The 21126-nt window shown below is 36.7% G+C and overlaps 1 protein-coding gene across 6 annotated transcripts in view; it reads left to right on the top strand.

Moving 5' to 3' along the window:
• LOC105032643 (telomerase reverse transcriptase) overlaps positions 1 to 20472 on the top strand; it is a 114615-nt gene extending 94143 nt beyond the window's left edge. For 4 of the 6 annotated variants that reach the window (XM_073254601.1, XM_019846376.3, XM_010907139.3 and 1 more), the window contains 4 exons: positions 9762 to 11066; positions 11554 to 12239; positions 12386 to 12658; positions 19595 to 20156. In XM_073254601.1, coding sequence (XP_073110702.1) covers positions 9762 to 11066; positions 11554 to 12239; positions 12386 to 12658; positions 19595 to 19868 — 2538 coding nt within the window. In that variant the 3' untranslated portion in view covers positions 19869 to 20156. Of the gene's footprint in view, positions 1 to 9761; positions 11067 to 11553; positions 12240 to 12385; positions 12659 to 19594; positions 20157 to 20211 lie in introns of those variants that run through there. The other 2 variants (XM_010907140.3, XM_073254603.1) reach the window with 2 other exon arrangements.
• Positions 20473 to 21126: the final 654 nt, after the last annotated feature.

Genomic DNA, 21126 nt, shown 5'->3' with positions numbered 1-21126 from the left:
TCTATCCCCGTTCTCGTTTTGCGTCACCCTTTATGACTGACTTTGCTGTGCTAGGAGGATGGATGTCTTCTTTCTGATTGAGATGATCGGCCTCGTCTCAGTAGTTCTTGTTTAAATCTTTGGGAGGATATCTTAGACATGGAGTCACGTGATGAATAACTCCCTTGTAGCCCCTCAGGCTATGGCTGATTTATTGAAACCTTGTGGAATATTTCTATCCGCCTATTGTCTTGGATCCACCTTAATCTCTTTAGCTACCAAACTGGCTGGTCGTGGAGGGGATCTCGACTCATCAAACTTTGGCTCCTGCTGCTAGCTTGTAAGTCATTCGATCATCGGATCTTCATCATCAACAGCATAATCATCTATCATCGAATCCATGTACTTTAGCTGTACTTCCTTCTGAATGTATTTTAGTTTCAACCTCAAATTATAGTGAATATATACAAGATCGTTGAGGCATTTTTGTATCAGGTGGTTTCTCTACTTGCTATGGATGAGGGCGAAAGTTGATCAATTACACTCACAGCCACTAGAGGAGACCATCTAAAAAAGAATGCAGATAGCCACACCTTTCCAATTATTTGCGGACTGTTCAAAATAAATCTACCATTTAGCTGAAAAAATATTAAGCAAAATTATGTATCAGATTGCATGAAATTAGTAGGCATGTAACATCAACAACATTTTATCGTTATTAATATCTAATTTATCTGGATTCATCTTTTTTTGCTTACGACAGCCAATGAGACTCCAAAGCTGTCTGTCTCCTCTTTAAATTGTTCGTCTGTGAAAAATATATTTGGTAAGTTAATAAATATGTTATTGATTGCAAATCGGGTTCAGTTAAATGGTGTGTCACACCTTAGTTAACCTAACATATCTTTGTAGACACAGAAGTGATTTCTGGATTGGACACCATCTTATATATCACATTATGAAGAGCAGTCAGAAGTTCGTTATCCATATCAAATTTAGGTATGCTGTACTGGAACCTCGGATTCAGATAGTAAGCTGTAGATAAATTTCACAAATAATTAAGTAAACTTAAACAAATACAAAAGAAGGAAAATTTTCAGAGCATTCTTGATTTCATGCTTACCTACTAGATGCAAGTCCCTGCTGATCTGGTAGTCCTATCATCACTCAATGATTTTGATGTATTTCTGGATATATTTTGGATCTATCTCATGGATCTGTTTCTTTGTCCTCTCTATCATGTGATACAAGAAGTCCATTTAGGGGTATCTTTCGTTGTCAATGATCCAAAGCACCTTTTACAATGGCTTAATAGCTTTCACTATCTTACCAGCCTGTTGTCAGAATGACTGACCCATCATCAAGTTCTTCACATGATTTTTTTCAGTGCCGGTCCTCGTATATATGCTCTCCTACCACTCAGCATTGACAAACATCTGATGTGAGACTGCTTTTTTGTCCAGAAGGCTATTAAGTACTATATAGTTTGTAGTAAATCATATGACATATGGTCTCAAGATCTCCCCTCCAATGTATGTCCGCATCAATGATAGGACCCATCTATGATTGTAGATGAATCTAGTAAAAGTCTGGACTGAGTCCATTGCCTGCTACACCCTACGAAGCTTTTCAATATCCATTAACCTGAGGTCGATGCAATGTGCAGCACATGAGGTCCAGTAAATATGTGGTCACTGCTCCAACAACTCGAGTAGTTTTATATTGTGGCCCATTATTTGTGATGAGCTGCATGACATTTTGTTGTCCTACCGCATCAATCATCTCCTCCATCAGTCCAAGGATGTATGTGGCATCGTGCACCTTATCTAAAGCATCAATTGATCTGTGAAAAAAATATTTATTCATCAGAGTATGTCAAAAAATTGATGATGCTTCATCTAGTAGGATCGATCCAATCATCACACATCACCGTCTGTCCGTATGTGAATCATTTATTTCTATAAGAAGAAATCCACTATGCAGATCCTTGTTATTGTCAAAAAGCTCATCATAGATGTCCTTAGGTCCTGAAGGATGTATATTCGGACCAACAGCTTGTATGGCTGAAATGGCAGACTGATAGTATGTGTTGCCTGTTGCATTCATTGGATTATGGCTGAAATGAAACTATAATCCAATAGCTCATCATATATCCTACTTCTTATTTTTCTTCTTCAATATACTATCAATCCTCTGCTGCTTTGAATCCTTATCAGACAAAGCCTATAGATCCAAATCATGGTTGGTGGCTCCTGCTGGAATTTTTCTAGAGGACTTTCTCCTACTACCAAAAGCCTCCAACATAAATGAAATACCATGCCTACCTTTATTGATGGTCTTCCTGACTGAGGTCTTCTTGAACTCAAACTCTCTTCCAGCGGTCGCAGAGTCGGATTCCAATTCATAGCATGATAGTCCAAATCATTCTCTATACCTGACTATCTTCTCCGGTCGATATTGTTCATCCAGACTTGTCTAATGGTAGCCTCAATTTATGCCTCCTTATCATTTGGAGCGAAGGTTTCCTTTGACTCTTTAGAGTGATAGGAAGGTGGCTCTGTGGCTCAGTGGTCCGCCTCTATCCTCTTCTGCTTTGCCCTCTCTTTCGCTGTTTTGAAATCAACGAAGTGCTTCTTTATCAGCTGCAGAATCTCTTGGGGGTATTTTTGGCACATGGCTACATTGGGATAACCACCAGCGAAGCGCTGCTTCAATCTAGTCACCCTTCTTTCTTGAACTCTATGTTGTATCATTTACATCTCTAATGGTGCTGAGCCGAGAGCATCTCGCTATGATTTTAATCAATATCACACTCCGGATCCTTTTTACTTTATGAAATCATTTTTGCAAGTTTAACATAGCACCTCAGTTTAATATGTACGTAAAAATAACAAAATTTTGTCATCCCTAAAAGAAAATCTAATTTTTAAACCTCCAAAAATATATCTGAATAATATATTTTATACTTCTAATTTTTCATAATTTTTATTTATTACTAATTTTTTCTACACTGAAAAATAATTTTATTATCTTATAAATTCAGAAAAATATGTTATGTGCTTCAAATAATACTTCTAAATTAGTCAAAATGTATTATTAATTTTATATTTTTTTAAAAATTGATTACATATTTTTATTATTTAATTAATTAAAAAATATTTTTTAATTCTAAAAATTCATTTGAGCTTAGATCCAAGTAGAAATATATCATGGATGCTACATATAATTTTCTAAGCCCATGAACACACATTAAAGGTTATTTATTTTTAAATTTTATTCAAAATTAGGTCTAGCCTACTATTCGCATCATGCATTAAAATCTTCACAATCGGACATCAATTTTATAGTGAACATAGTTGGAACCATCCTAAACAATATTTCGATTTTACAGTTATTTTTTGAATTTTATTTTTTCTATAATTTGTTTTGAAAATATATTTTTAATTTTTAAAATATTATTAATTAATGAAAATTAATGATTTAATGTCATCGTGTAGATCGTCTAAAGATCTACAAGATATGATGAAATTATACCAAAATCAAAAATTTTGGCATGATTTTCCTTTATTTTTCTATTTATTGCCTTTCTTGGCCAAAAAAATGCAAACAAAAGATAAATGAGTGGGGAAAAGTTGGATTAAGTTGAATTCGGTTGAAATATCTTAATTTTTCGATGAAGTTTTAAAAAATCTGATGAATTGGGGGTGATTTTTGTTTTTTTTTTCCCTTCCATTCAAAACCAAATCTCTGCCTTTCTTTTGAAAGGCTATCCTAATACCACCCAGACCCCACCCCACCCCACCCATGTGCAGCTCGGTTCGACCTCGAACCGAGCCAAACTGACCAGAACCACGTGGTTTTGCGTGGTTCTGGGCCATCCCACACTGAATCGACCGCTTTGGTGTGGTTTGGGGCTTTTTCCCGAATTTTTGGCCCAACCGGACCGGTTCCCGGCCAGTTTGGTTCAGGCTAGTACAGAATTCCATGCCAAAAAATCTTCTGCTTATTGAAAAAAATCCCTACTTCTAAAACCCCTCAAAAACTGGCTAGCCTACAAACCAATCTCCGGTGGGTCACGAGAGGCTGGTCGGAATGCGGAAAGAAAGACAAGAACATCAACCTGAGAGACTGTTTCTAAAAGAAATAACTTCATTTGCTTCTACATGTCTTGATATCACTATATTTTAACTCTATTTTCAACTGTTCGATTTCCATGATTTGTATGGGACTGATGTAGATACTTTTCTTGATCCACACCATTCTACACTGGCTGCACATAATCTTGATCTACGGTGTAGATGCACTTCGGCTTGGTGGGACAAAATAAAAAAAGGTAAAACAAATCCTTTATATTCAAACCTAGCAATTGGACATGTGCAATGCACATTAAACAGAGAGCTAATGAATAAATTAAAAAAAAAAAGAAATAGGTAAATTAAAAATATAAAAGTATAACAAAAAACTCAAAATTCAGAACATAAACATAATAAAAAATTAAGATAAGATAAATTAATCCAAAATCTATATAAAAATATGAATCTCTTTCATGTGAAAAACTTATTAACCCAAATTGCACCTTTGCACTCCTAATATAACCATCACTCTTGAATCCAAAATGATGAAAAAATTGTTATCTATGCATCTACTGCCTAAAAGTCCCAAAAACAGAAAACTTCGATGCTGGCCCACCTATATTTTGAAAACTCAACCATCTTCCTCTCATGGAGGCCCCACACAAGTGAGTCTCTTGTATGCAGCTCCTCTTTGTAGCATAAAGACAACCTTGTCTCACCCACCTGCTAATCCATACTCGGACTCCACTGCTCTCTCCTCAAGCACATGCAAGTTGGGAAGTTATGGAATTAGATACTATTATTATGAGATCAGTGGAAGTAACAGGAACTACAATGCTTTACAAGGAATTCAAGATTGGGATTGTTGTCAACAGTATAATGATTGAAGCATTATATACTAAGCAACGGTGGTCTAAACAAATCAAAGATTAGGAAATAAGGATTGAGATAAGTTCCTGGATTTTTTGTGTACAAAGGGAAAGGTGGTTACTGGTTAGTGCTTGCTAGGGATCTTGCTCCATGAACACCCACACCCATCCAATGGCTGAATCCTAGCGCAAAATCAAAAACCCAAACCAAAATTAGTTACCAGAATCTTGCAAATAAAACTGGAGTTCCTAGTGGGAGATAACTTGGAGTATAAACTTTTGCAACATGTTGTGATGACTCTGTGTATACCAAGGCTAACATGATTCCAATCCAATTGAAGATTCACTCTTTCTATAATTTCTTTTCTTAATTGGTTACATTCTTTCTTGAAAAATATGGTGGAAATGCTGCCTTTTAGGTCCAAATTCATGATACACCCCCAACACCTCTCTCCTTGGTACACAACCTATCGATAGTTTCTATATTTAGAATCTAAAGGTGGCATTCCCCTAATGTTTTTTTAAAAAAAGCATTTATTATACCAACTTGCATAGATAGATCATAAAGAATCCTAATATGGATAACTCATATTTAGTTGGTTGAAGCATTGCTGATCTTGATTTGGTCCTACGGTCCTACCTCACAATGTATCTGAACTTTTATGACATTTTAGTCTTTTTAATATTGTTCGCCAATAAATATATTTAGATGATTTATTATGAGGCTTAAGTGCATTGCATGTGCTACATTCCTATTAATAAATAACTAGTACTGGCAATATTAAAAGCAAGGTAGTCAAGGCAACTAGGCAAATCCCTATCTGGTACAGACCTAAGGCGCATTTTGTTCGCAACCAAAATCGGAATCGGAGCTGGAATCTGAATGGATTGGAATCGGAATTGGAACAGCCATATCTCCTAATGTTTTTTGTTCGTGACCGTAATTGGAATCGAAATGCTCTTTGAATACTAGGAGACAGTTGGGATTGGATTTTGGGTGACTAAGGCATTCTTATTCCCCTTTAGAATCAAAATGGGAATGGGGCTCCCCCAACCAAACAGCTAGAGTGGGAGTTGCTCATTCTCATTCCCATTCCAGAGCCCAACTCTCTCCAACTAAACATACCCCTAATTCTCTAGGCATTGCTTAAGCACCTAGGTGGATTGCATGGTTACTTAGGCAATCCATCTTTTGGCCATGCAAACAAATAGATTAAAGGTTAACAATAAAACAATGAATCTCATTTTCTCATTTTTCCTTCAAATCTTACATTAAAAAAAAATTGAAATTCACAATTACGGCATAACAGGAGTTAAGATTAATCAAAACAATGGCTGAAATCAGCCAAATCAAATGTAGAAGTAAATAGTGATAATGATATCGCATTATCAAAAGTTATATATAAAAGGGAAAAACATGATGAGTCTTTAAAAAAAAAAAAATCTAACGCTTATAACTTATTTTTGAAATCCCGTATTTGCATCAAAAATTTTCTGCTTAGAGAATATAGGGAAAAATAGAAAATAGACTAAAATATGGATGAAAATGTAGTAATGAGGACAGAGAGGAGAGAGAGATCTTTCTAATGAGAAGTGAAAGAGGAAGAGTATCATGAGAAAAGAAGAGTAGCACTCCCACCATTATGCTGGAAACAAATATGGCAATAGCAAGAAAAGTAGAGAGCACTAAGAATACATTAGAATGTAACATCATTTTGTTCTTTACAAGATTGATGAATTGTAATTCTGCACTGCACACATCATCTCATCTTAGGTGATCTGAGGACATGTTTGCTATGGCCCAAGAAAAGCAAAACTTAGTGAGCCACTTTCCAAGCTAAATCACAAACATATCAACTGATAACCTGTTGGGGATTGTTAAAATACATGATGAACCAATATGTTAGAATTTAAATATCCTGAATTTGTTGAGTTATGCAGATCAAATATGTCTTACTTATTAGCAAGGTTTGCAATACTGGTATTGTACCTCATACCATTTGCCGGCCGGTACGGTATGGTACCATACCATACCGGCCCGTATCAACTATAAAAAAATCAAAAAAAATCTACCCAATGGCCAAAGAAAAAAAAAATAGAAAACCAACCTGTACCGGTGCCGTACCGACTCGTACTGGTCCATACTGCACCGTACCGTATGGTTCAAGCCCGTACCATACCGAACCGACCGGTACGGTCCGGTTCACATCATTTACCGAAAAACTGGATTGAATCGTGCCGGTTCTCCGCAGGTACGGTACGGTACGGTACATGGTGTACCGGCCAGTTTTGGCCGGTACAGAATATCATGCTTATTAGTAATCATTTTTGTGCTATATGTTACCATTTTGTAGTATGACTATTTTATTCTGTTTGTGCTTTAACGAGGCCTGTTTTTTGTGTTAGAAGGTTAATAACAATTTCCCTGTTGTCATTTTTGGGTATGAATTCTTCATTTTTGCTCTAACAACTAACAAACCAATTACCGAACCAATAGAGGTTAACACATGAAGAAAACCACCCGTGGAGTCTCTGCTTCCTCTCTTATCATTCTTTGTTATATCGGGATTCAGGACCCTCTCTCTCTCTTTCTCTCTCTGGTCTCTCTTGATCTCTAACAGTAGGTTTCCAGTTTGTCTTAAATCTTAATGAACCTCTAGAATATATACAATGAAGTAAGTATTACTGTTTAATATAGTTTTTCATTTATAGTGTATGAAGACAGCCTTGATGTGGATTTTTTTTTTGAAATTTAGTTGACCGACTAATAAATTGGAGTGGCAGATCAAACAAGATGAAAGTGTAAACCTGCCTCGCAATGTCATGCAATTGAGAGCATGTTGAGATGCATGTTTTGAAGTCAGTGCAATGAAATAAATCTCGGGATGCCAATACTACAGGGGCAGAATTACTTAGCTTCTCTCCGCAACTAGTTTTAACATAAACCCTCCACTTTTCTGTCTGACATGAAATTGTGGTGGTGTTTTCAGTGCACTACATGACCAACTTAAACATTAATAAATTAAAAATTCATATGAAAAGTATAATGCTGGCAAAATAAGTCCTAGTAACAATGGAGGGGGTAGAAATCAGTGTTGAAATTGGTATATGGTCAAACAAGGAAGGGTACAGGAAAAAAGATGGAGGGACATAGCAGTGGTAGCAACTAGCAACTGACGACAAAGTGATGCAGAATTGGCTCATGGAGTTAGACAAGAACAAAATACATGAGGAAGTTGCAATTTTTGAGAGGTGCCTGAATTTGTGGTGAGAGGCTGAGAAAGAGAAGTGGAAGACCTAAGCTAACAGGAAATAAAGAATTTAGAAAAAGATCTTAATAACATTAAAATTTCCTTAATACAGATGGTGAGCATGAAGGGTTTCACAAAGCTGGCTTCCTAAATGGGTGAGACGAGGCTTGATGGCTCTGGTTTTGATTAGTTGAACTGGTGAAGTGCAAATTGAGAGCAAAACATTTAAGACCTTGGTTAGGTTCTTTACTTCATCACATGTTAGATGGTCAAGCAATGAGGGGAACAGAAAAATAGTATATGCCTATATGGTAAACAAACATGAGAGAAGACACATGGTAAATACAGTGAACATAATCACTGATGTTCCTTTCATGAATAAAGCTAATTCATTTCCTTGTCCTTAGATGTTCTTTTGATTTTTTGGCTTTATTCCTTTAACCCTGTCTTTATTGCTGATATTTTCTTTTACTTGTTGTTGCTTATAAAAGTAATTGCAGAATCTGTATCATATGGTGTGAGCGCAGAAGTTACAGCAAAATGACCTTGCTGAGGAATGCTTTGTGGGTTGCAACAATGGGTTAAAAAGTGTAGAAACCCAAAGAAAAATCAAATAGAAGTAATGAGGTGGTACTCACTACTCAGGGATCCTTTCCCTTTTGGTGGACATGACATAGTTTACAAAAGCAATGGCGAACTAGGGAGTCTAGGGTGCATGTATCCTAGATCCAGTTGATGGGCTATCCTCATCTATGCTGTTGTTTATCTATGCTGGGCACTAGAAACAAATGTATATCTCAAAGGAAGATGGACAACGTGACATGGCATTGTGATACCTCTTTTTATTAATCTGAAATCAATTCCGATAATAGCTTCATCTAATCTAGTCCAATTTATTTCTTTCCTCCTCTTTTTCTTTGTTCAGGTGTCTGTATAGAAGTTGAGGGTTGTTAAAAGATTTTCTCCTCTCATTGACATCTGAAGTACCTTATCAAATATTAACGATGTTTAGAAAATTGCCATCTTGGCTACCTAAGTAGTGCTATCTAGCAGCTGCTTTTGGTGCAATTGTCAATGTTTTGTGTCATGTTTGAGTATTGACAGAGGGTGGGATCAATTTATTAATATTTATTGTTGCCAAGTTGGTATTTCATTGACTAACTATATGTTATTTGACATTTTCCAATTTTATGATCGTGTCCATGTTCTTTAATTTCTCCTTTTAAATATATTTTTATGGATTTATTGTTCTTGGGCTGTCTTGACCTCTGGGCATTTGCCTAACACCTAAGCATCAGGCAGCCCCATGTGGCCATGCCCACCAGTGTGCTGCCCACAAACTTCTAGAACATTAAAAGAATTACTAGCCTATCATTATCTTCTGTTCTTGTTCTTCTTATAGGAACTTAATTGGTGATGGAAAAATTTTATTGGGCATGTTGATTATTCATCTGATTGAGCTATATAATATACTATTCTATTGCCTCCATGGTAGTATCTTACCTGTGATTTACAGTTTTCTGGTTGGCTGCTAACAGAAAAGATCAATATTTAATTTGGAAAATTTCTTCTTGAACTTTCATAAGCAGGTGGGAAAAGGAACATTTTCATCGGGGACGATGTTCAAGAAGATCTATTCTAGGTTGCAATGCCCATCAAGTGATATGCATCATGAAAATTCTGAGCAGAGAGAGTGGCCTCTTGAAAATTTGCTGAAAGTTTTTGATCTAAAGTTTGATCCAATTGAATCTTATTGTAGACATCAGGAAGTGGTTTCCTTTGTGTGGGCTGTTGCAAGGAGTATAGTTCCTCCATTTCTGCTTGGAAATTCTTCTACTTGGAGATCCTTACGGAAAAATATTTCAAAGTTTGTCAGATTGCGTAGATTTGAAAACTTTCAACTGAAACAATGCATTCATGGACTGAAAACTTCATGCTTTCCATTTTTATCAAAAGTTAGAGACTCTCATTGCTGCAATAAGAAGACTGAATTTAGATTTGGTAATAGTGAAATCTTAAAGAAAGAGGTCGGAAAACCCAGTGATATAATGATACTCCACGACAATTTCTTCCTTTGTTGGATTTATTGGTTCTTTTCTTATATGGTGGTACCCATAATTTCTGCCAACTTTTATGTCACAGAAAGAGAGTCCAGAAAGAATGATGTATTTTATTATCCAAAGCCAGTGTGGAGAATATTAACCAAAAGATCCACTAGTCACTTGAATGACCAGAATTACAGTCTACTTGATCCTGCAAGCTTCGAACATATAATGAGGAGAAGATCTTTTGGTTTTTCAAAGGTTAGATATGTTCCAAAAGCGATCAGTGTCCGGCCTTTAGCAAACCTTAGAGCACCATGTAAGGTAAGATTTCCTAATCATGGAGCTTCATTAAGACATACTGCAATGGAGGAAAAACCAGGAATGAATCACAAACTGATGAGCGCTAGAAGGAGTAAGCCTGTTTATTACAAGTCTGTGAATTCTGCTCTGCGTGAACTGCATATGATCCTGAAAATAATAAAGCTTGAACACCCACAGTTAATAGGCTCTTCTGTGTTTGATTACAATGATGTCTACAGGAAAGTACATCAGTTTCTTTGTAAAGTGAAAAATAGATCAACAAGGATGCCTGGGGTATTCATTGTTGTTGCTGATGTACTGAAGGCATTTGACTCCATTGATCTGGATATGCTAATTCGTATAATGAGAGATGTTATAAAAGATGATGAGTACATACTGAGAAAACATGCACGGGTTGTTTGCAAGAAGAAGTCCATAAGGACCCTTTATGACCAAGTATCTTGTGATTTTTATACCAATGACAATAGTTGCTCAAATTCTGAACCTTCCATTCAGTTATCATCATCCAACAGCATTTTCATTGATCAGGTATTTTTTGGATACATGACTTTTGATTTTGTTTTACTATACTCTCAAGCAAGTAATGTCAAAAGAAACTTGTATTCAAATTTTAAGAAGTTATCCTTATTGTCCAAAATCATAAAAAATTATCTGTAGTATCATTGTACATGATCATGTGAATAATTCTCTCATGCTTTTAATTCAATTATATCTATATGATCGATCCGTTATACTGGAGTCATTGTCCCGTTAACGAAAAATAAGGATAGGTGTATATCGAAGAGTACATGCTTGTCCTCTTGTCTTCTTACTGGACTTTGCTTTCATTGATTGTTATTAATTGTCTTACCAATTTTCCAAAGATCTATAATTTTACTTGATACACCATATATTGGTTATTGGAAATATGTGCGTGCAACTGATGACAAGTATTGAATATTTCAATTACTCTTTTTCTTTTGTGGATGAAGCAGTTCATTACATCTGAGATATTTTGTTGGCTGAATAATTTTAGGGGATATTTAAAAGGATCAAGAAAAAGGAGCTTTGTAGTCTTCTCGGCGAACATTTGAAGCGCAATGTGTTGCAAGTTGGTCAGAATTTTTATTTACAAAAGGTTGGCATATCTCAGGGAAGTTTGTTATCTTCCCTTCTTTGTTCATTTTACTATGGTCACATGGAAAGGAATGTGATTTTTCCATATATTGAAAAGGCACACAGGCCATTGAATGTTAACTCTATGGTTGATGAAAATGCATTTCATGGCATAAAACCTGTCAAAGATGGTGTAACATTTTTAGGGCAATCTAGTACAGATGACCTGGGCAAAGAGTGTGGTATGATTATAGATAAGTGGCGCTGGTGCTGTAACGGTCATGCAGCAAATGTTGGTGTCCCTGGAGCAAACAATGAGAATTCATCTTTACTGCCCCACAATCTTTTGTTGAGGTTCACTGATGATATTATTTTTATATCTACCTCGAAGGAGCAGGCAAGCAATTTTTTCTACAGGTTGAGAAGAGGGTTCAGAGAATACAACTGCTACATGAATAATAACAAATTTGGGGTGAACTTTGATTTGGGAGAAAACAAGCATCTGGTAAACAGGGTGTATACTGGTGAAGATGGTATATCATTTCTTCCCTGGAGTGGCTTGCTTCTCAACTGTTGTTCTCTGGAAATTCAAGCAGATTACACAAGGTAAATCTTTGCCTTTTATGTGTGTATGCTATTCTGTTACTCAACTGGTCACCTGAACCTAATGCAAATTTATTTCAAAATTCAAACATTTCATGTGTTTCATTTATCAGATTAAGTACTAACCAATCTCGAAAACTGTGTTATAGGTATTTCGGTACTACTATAAACTCCACTATTACAGTTAATGCACGTGCTAAACCGATGCATCATCTGAAAGCCAAGTTGTGTGATCATGTGCGGATAAAGTGCCATCCTATACTGTATGACTCCAACATCAATTCTCCTGCCATTGTCAGATTGAATGCTTATCAGGCCTTCTTACTTGGAGCAATGAAGTTCCACTGCTATGTTGTTAGCATTTCGGACATAATCAATCCTAGTGCAAGCTGCCTTCTCAAGATAATTGAGTGGTCTTTCAGGTATAGATCTCATCACCGCCTGTAGCAATTTAATCTCATTTGTTCCACTACATGAAATGATCAACACAATGCAAGAGACAACTTGAAAAAAAAAAAATGTCAGCAATCTTGAAATGTGCAATTTAATTTTTTTTCCTTAGAAGCTGCTTGGCATGTTTAATGTGGGACAACTGGAAATAATTGAAGTCACCATAAAGAATCAGGATCCTCTCCACTTTGTGGATGAACTGGATAAGTCAGTCTTGCAGTCACAGCCATCTGTGTTGCATGATGGTCAATTGCATGGGCCACACTTGGAGCATGCAGCGCACTATACCATGTACCATATGGGATCCACGCAATCATGCTGTTAGTACATGGATGGCTGTGATTGCAAGACTGTAACTGTCCAGTTCGGTGCTGAATTGAAGATGATCCAAACTCTACTAGATGTTTTGATCATAATATGTAGCCAACATTTGGACAGAGGCATGCATAATGATACCACACCTTTAACTTGCACATACCTCATGGGTTTTGTAAACCAGAGCCTGTGAGATTCATTGAGGGTATAACAATTTTTTGAGGTGACATGGTGCTCAGGAGATGGAGATTCCTCAAGTTCTGTTGTTTATCAGTATTCCTAGCTAGTGTCATGGCTATGATGTTATGCGATTTTCAGGAGAGTGATTGCAAAAAGAGGCAAATGATGCAACCTCAGTTATTATATGCTTCTTATTATTCACTATTTATTTCTTCTGTTTTTTTTTTTCTTTTTTTAATAAACATGGTGGTAATGTGCGTCTGCCTCCTCTAGGGTTTAAACCTGGTACTCTGCCCCAAGGGCAAGCCTTGGAGAGAGGGGTGCCAACCAGCTGATCTAACAATTGTTGGCTGTATCTTTTGCAAAATGAATTTAAAGAGAAGACAGTCATTGTCAAGCCTCCGGCAAAAAGCACATGCTGAGGGATGCTGCACCTTGCTGCATACATGTAGGTTTGGGCCCCACAAGCATGCAAGGTGGCAACCTATCAAACATAATAAATACAACCAAACTAACAATAGTTCAATAACACAGGCAGGATAACCATTTCCAGTATTCACTAAACAACTACAACTTAAACATCGAGGTAAAACTACAGTTTAGTCCATGCAACCACTTCAAGGACTTTTAGGTCCCATTAGTTCTACAAAACCAAAGGAGGAATTTAAATGAAACTATAATGCTAGGTCGGCCCAACTAAGTCTGGGACCTCATTTGAAGCTCACTGTCCTACCTCTATCTGTCAATCCCTATGCCTTGGGCTTTGAAAAGGAAACACAAGTAGAGGAACTAAAAGCCCAGTAACCAACCAATGATCATAATCAAAGGAATCAAGCAAGTATAACAGATAAACTTGGAACAATTTATAGATGCACAATACAAAACTTTTTTAACAAACATAGTATTTCTATAATCAAAATTATACATATAATTCCTTACAATCGTATGTAAATCATTTTCTAAATCAATATTATAAATATGATTTCAAAGAGTTATCTATAAGAAGATTGTCAAACCGGTAGTGGAGGTCAACGATAGGTTTGGTATGGTATGGGTTCGTACTGTTCTGCTTTAGATTATACCAAAAATAGGAAGAGGGAGGGGGAGAGGGTGAAAAGAAGGGAGGGAGGGAGGGAGGGAGGGGGAGGGCTGAGGGAAACCATAATCCTAACCCTTGGAGCGAGAGGGAGAGAGAGGTTGGGAGGCTGAGGGAGAGGAAGGAGGCCCAAGGGAAACCCTAATCCTAATTGTCAAAGAGAGAGAGAGAGACTTGCTAGAGGCGCTCTTAGACCATTGTGAGCGGCTGTCGGGAGGGGAAGGATCTCCTAAAGGGAGTCAAATAATTAAAGGAATAAGGATTTCTAATACAAGTAGGACATGTATTAAGTGGTTGTTTGATTTTGAATAGGATTCAAATCTTATGCCTATTTAAAGGGGCCTTCTATAAGACTCCTAACAAGTGAATTCCAGCAGCCCACGTCTCCCTTAGAAGCTCCCCATGCCCCCTCTCTCTTCTCTCTCTTTTCTCCCTTGAAGTCCAACGCCCAAGGTGTTGGGCTTCCCACTTCTCCATGCCCAAGAGGAGTATAGGCATCCCCTTGCTGATTTTTCTGTCTTTGATTGCTTCATAATCAAGGGAAGAAAAGCAAGAGAAGTATAGAAGAAAAAGATTAAGGAAAGGATCAAAGAGTTGATCGCGATTCAGGCTTCGTTCAGATTCGCAGGCTGATTTTTTTTAGAGAAGAAAGATCAACGCCAAAGAGGGCTGTTCTAGACTGATCCTGAGTCGATACCTATAGAAGTCGGGCACTTGCGCAGTTAAGGGAGAACCTATTCTCTTTCAGATCCAGATTTGAAGAAAGGATTTGCAAAACAGATATGTGATTCGATCACATATTCAATTTCAGTATAAAATTCAGCATGTGTTCAATTTCAGCATATGAAGTAGATTCTAGTGTTCTACATTTTATGCATGCATGATGTAGATTAAAAAGTGTTTTAATTTTCTATGTCGCTACGTTATTTAGAAAAAAAAATTTTGAAACATACATATATGCCCCTTGATGAAATTCCAACATCTTCAACATAGTCATCTCTCCTCCCTTGAATTTTGTGCTGCACTATTTGCATCTCCAATGGTGCCGAGCTGAGAGCATCTCACCATGCTCCCAGCCAATGTCATGCTTTGACTTCTTTTTCTTACTCATTTCTACAAGTTTAACAAAATATGACAGTTTAATAATTTTTTAATTTTATATTTTTTTGAATTTAATTTTTTAATAATTTTTTAAAATATATATATTTTAAAAAATAATTAACAAAAATTAATGATTTTAGTGTCATCATGTAGATCGTCTAATGATCTACATATAAAGAAATCATACCAAAATTATAAATTTTGGCATGATTTTTTCTTATCTTTTTACTTTTTAGTGATTATTGGCCAAAAAAAGATGAAAAATAAAATATTTAGTGACAGAATGAAGGATTATCTTACTTGTGGAATTTTTCTTGTCAAAGGAGTTGTGGAATTTTTCTTGAATTTTTTCTTTTTTTTTTTAAGGCTTCGTTCACACCTGTCGTCGAAGTTTGAGAGCAGACGCTCTCACCTCTTGGCCTTGGGTGTTTCTCAAAGTCTCAATGAATGAACTGAGGCTCAGGCCACCAATAATTGGTAGCCCAACCCCACCACAAAGGCACAAACCCCCCCCCCATGTGCACCATAGAGCATAGACCCCCCCCCGGCCCCCCCACACCCCTCCATGTGCCGCTGTCAGTATGCCTCAGTTCGTGCGGCACGGTTCGACTAATTTATCGAAAAAAGGTCTGAGTTGAACCGGTTCCCTGTTGGTTCAGTTCGATATGGGTCGTACCAGCCGGTTCGGGTCGGTACGGTAAACCATGGTTCTAGGAGCTAGAACTCTTGAAGCAAGGTGAAGGAGGAGTACTATCTTTGGATCGATTCCTATATGGATCACCGTTGGAGGGCGAACACTTGGGCTCCTAGTGGAAATAATTCTTCATCAAATCATAATTTAAAAGGTATGCTTCTTAATACTTCTTGTATATTCATACTTTGATTGCTATTATAGGATTCTTGGGTTCTTGGATTTCGGTGCATTAGGTGTTTTGAATGAAAAATTTTAAACACCAATTCTTCCACTGCCCCACCGAAACCCAACACTTGTTGCACACATGGTAGGATTGGGCTTCACGAGCATGCAAGGCGATATAACCTATCAAACAAAATAAATACAACTAAATTGATAATAATCCAATAACAAGCAAGATAACTAATTTTAGAACTTAATTTTTCGGAAACTTGATTGGCTACACACCAATCCCAAAACAACCATGGTTATACATCAAGTTGAAACTATAATTTAGTCCACATAACTAATATACAAAATTTTTAAGACATCTAATTAGTTCTACAAAACCAACATAACAATGAATGTTCCAAACAAAATTGTAAAGGCTAGGACTGCCTAACCAAGTCCAGGACCTCATTCTAAGCTCACTGTGGAACCTCTACCTACCCCCTCCTATACCTCAGGATTTGAAAAAGAGAAACAAGAAGAGTGAGCTAAAAGCCTAGTAAGCAACCAATAACCATAAACAAAGAGATCAAGCAAGTATAACAAAATGAACATTGAACATTTTATGGATGCATGATACAAAATAACTTATTCAACAAACAATCAAAATTATACATCAAATTTCAATGAGCTATATATAAATCAATTGTCAAATTAGCATTTTAAATATGATTTAAAAAATACCTTACAAGCTATTAACCAAAACCGAAGTTTCTTATGTCAATGTTTTCAGTAAGCATTTTATGATCATTTTTCAGAACAGTTTATCAAGTTATTATTCTATACAACTACGACCACATTATCCTCATCGCAAAGCCTAAAATATCACATTTAACTCCTGTGGAATAGGTCTAAAGTATCGGATTTAACCTCTTCAAAGTATGTCTAAAGTAACCAAGTCCTGGAATGATCACATGCCAATATATAACCCACATTGATGGGGTCCAAAATGTAGCCAGACTGAAAGTTCAAAGTAAACACAAAATCCAATTATTGTTGCCAATAACATGTCCTCTTATTTTTCAATTTATAAAAATGGCTTAGTTAGTTTATACAATCCATAATTATACATGAATGTCAGAGCATCAAATATTTAACATACATGAATGGTTTTGGAAAAAGTATTCGAGTACTTTGAAGAAAGCAATTTCAAAGTTATGCAAAATTTAAGGTTTTGCAAAGGTGTTATCTTATCATTTTATTTTTATGTGAAAACGACAATAGTCTATAATTACATATATGCACAAGTTTCAAAGATGTCAGATTTTCCATGATAGGATGATGTTTGGCTTGTTCCAATTTATATAAAGGCAAAAAAGATTCAGATAACAACATATATAAACAATGTATCTAACTTAAAAGATATAATTTAATATGCATCGATCGTGATTGGGATAATTTGCATGATACTTAAAAGTAGTAAATTCAAGAATGGAATCTATATATAATTGAAAAGATTTCCTAATACATTTAAATTTATACTGTCAATAGTTTGCACTTTATTTGGCATAGTATATTTTTTTCCTTTACAAGATTTAATAAATTTTTTTTGGCTATGTTGATCTTACTTATCATGTGTGTGTAGACTGCAGTCAAGTCCAACAACTCCAGGATTGTCCCTCCAAGACCTAATAACCCATAGTACAAATATATCAAGATAGGAATAATTTCTAAATCCTCTGAGTCCTCAATTAATTTTTCTTGATTTGTTCTAAGAAGCTAGAGGTCTTAACAAAGGACACTTGTTGCCTCAAAACAAAGCCTAACAATTATTTATTGCTAAAGCTCCTATAAGCCAAATCCAGGATTGCCTATTATTAATCCAAATATTTAATCATAATTTTTTCACGCTTATTCTTAAAAACAATACTATTATGAAGGGATTAAGGTGGTTGTTTTCCCCCTAACCAAAAAGAGGGCCTAGTTATATCTGCTTCCTTCCTCTACAGATAGAGTAAGAAAGTGAGGGAAATAGAAAGAGTGAGTGAGAAAGAGTGAGAGAATAGAGAGAGGGAATGAGGGAGAGTAAGGGATGGTGGAGAGAAGGGCTTTGGTCCCTTACCATCAGTTTCATCCATAGAGAGAGACGAGGGAGGGAAGGAGGGAGCGAGTGAGATGCGATGGGGAGAGGCTGTCCCTTTCCACCCTTTCCTTTTTTCATACAAAGGAAGAGGGAGAGAGCAATAGAGGAGGGAGGTTTGTGGTGGCATAAGTGGTGGTGTCTCTTAGCTATGAAGAGGAGAAGACGATGAAGAATAAGAAGAGAAGAGAGAGAGAGAGAGAGAAGGGAGGAGACTGGTGAGGCGGTTGCCAGATGGTGATGGAATGGTGACGAAAGGCCACTCAGGTGGAAAGGAAGAGATAGAGAAAGGGGGCAGGGAATGTTTAAGGCGGCAGTCTAGGCCCCAAGCTGACCTAGGCCAATTCATGGACGATTTCAGGTTCTCACAGTCATGGTTTTGATAACAAGAATAGTTGCATGATTTCTTGATATTTAATTTCATATGGTTCTTTTTCCTTTTTTATTCCTTTTTAATTGGGCATGCTTTTCATGTAATTTCTTAAGGAGTCTTTTTGGTATTAAATAGGCATATGAATTTGTTATTCTTTTGATTGTACATATGGAAGTTTTAGAGTACCTTAGAATCACTTTGTCAATTCTAATTAAAATTCTATCTTGTGTGCGCATTTTGTGTGCGCGCGCGCACGTGAGAGAGGGAGAGAGAGAGGCATTCTTTGAAACCTTATGCATTGATTTCTTACTTTCAAAGTACCATATGCTCAATGTTTTCATTGGAATTTCTATCTGCTGTTTCACTTCCATCATATATCGGTACCGATTATGATGCAAATGCACAGAAGTGGGTTTCATAGTCTCCAAGTGTTCAACTTTATGTTCTTCTCCACTGATCACACATTTCCCATGCTTATTCAAAATATTGTACTGGCCATCTTAGTACCTTCCATAAAGTAAACCTCATTAACTCAACACGTCCTTCACGAGCAAACACAATAAGCTAACTTAGTTTTGCAGTAGTTTCCTTCTTTCTCCATTTGGTCTTTTTGCTATTATCGGGCTTTAGACCTCATGTGCCTCAGGTGGTTCTTGCTCTTCCATGACACGTTAACTAAGAAAGGAGTGTGTTTATCACAAGGAACATGCTAAACATGTGTATTTCATATGCTGAACACTAGTTATGTTTTATAGTTCTGCTGGTACCATAAAACTGATTGTTGAAACTATTATTTATTTGCCACAGTTTTGGATTTCAACGTACTTTCGTTTTGCTAATAATCTGGGTACCTATTTGTCAGCTATATGTACAAGTTCATCAAGAAGCGGATGTATGACATGAAGCTCTGCTTCAATATCCATCCAGTTCTTCTACTAAAGAAAACAGAAACTATATGGCTTGGATTGTCTGCATATATTCGTGTGCTCAAGAAGAAACAGTCACGGCACAAGGAGCTACTATCACTGTTGAGGACCAGGATTGCTACATATGGAGGGATGGATAAGGCTTCATCTCATTTGAGATATGCTGTTGATGATTCCCATTCATCATTGTTTTGGAAAATGAAGTTCTAATTTAGAATGGAAGGTAATTTCCTTTTGGGTTAAGTGGTAATTCCTATATCTAGTATCTGTACAAGTATTTAAGATACAGTTAGAACTGTCTTGACAATCATATACTCTCATTTCTAGTAGGAACCAATATCAGGATTATTTTTTTTTTTTGCAAAAAAATATCTGGTTGTGAGTTTCTTCTTTGAAGTGCATGATGATTGTTCTATCTGTTGACAAAACTTATTGTGAGACTTCAGAATGGCAGTCTATTGTATTGGTTCATGGCAAGCTTGCCTCTCTTTGCCTTCATCTGTTGGATCCATTTGATGGTGGAAAATGGTTCTTAATGCTTGTTGATTCACAGGTTCAGCAGAATGACTGGAGATGGCAAAGCTGACTCGTGTTGCTACAGATAAAAAACATGGTTGTACATCTGGTAATTGAGATTAATTTTGCGAGCCTAGCTACATTCTGTACTCAGAGTTTGATTACTTGGTCAGACCTGGAAAACTCTTATTTTGTTGTTTATTTATGTCTTGCGTAATTGTTATATACTGGGAGACATCAGCTAAGTTTGATTAGTTGTCAGACCTACAAGTTATTTTGTTGTTATTAATGCCTTGCACATTTGTTTGTATGTTCGTTCTTATTATGGGTAGAATCCTGATATCTGATCCGAAGACACGAGCGAGATATGGTCATGGCTGACCCATGTGTTAGCCATCGACCCTTACATCGACTGTCGACCCATATATGGGTTTCCAATTTTTCACTAGCATCTTTGTTCACAAGCCATCGGCCCATGCGTGAGCTGCCGACACCAGCATCGGTGGCTGAATTTATCTTCAGGCACATTAGATTGCCAATCTATATAGTGACCATTGCTTACATCATCAAAATGACATTCAGACATTGGACATCGATCCGAAAAAGGTATCGATCCTCACGTTGGTATCGACTTAGGCACCCACCACTGGTTCTCGTTTACAGTAGTACGTATGGTGAGTCTTCTAACCACGCTCCCTTCACTCCTAACTTCGGTTGCCATATTTGGATAGGTCGGCAAGAAGCTCCCATACAGTCCTTTCAAATCAAACCATCGAGGAAAGTGGCTAGCCACACAAAAAAAGATTATTGGGATTTGGATCTGCAGCGGCACAAGAATTTTAAGATTTTCATGATGGATTCAATAATTAAAAACCTTTTAACCCAAACTCCAGAACCTAAAATCATGTTGATGATTACAATCAAACGTATTAAGCACAATCCAGAGGGAAAA

Source organism: Elaeis guineensis, chromosome 1 (assembly GCF_000442705.2).
Source record: "Elaeis guineensis isolate ETL-2024a chromosome 1, EG11, whole genome shotgun sequence".
NCBI lineage: Eukaryota > Viridiplantae > Streptophyta > Magnoliopsida > Arecales > Arecaceae > Elaeis > Elaeis guineensis.
The sequence above is the reverse complement of the archived record's forward strand: the minus strand, read 5'-3'. Positions and strand labels throughout refer to the sequence as shown.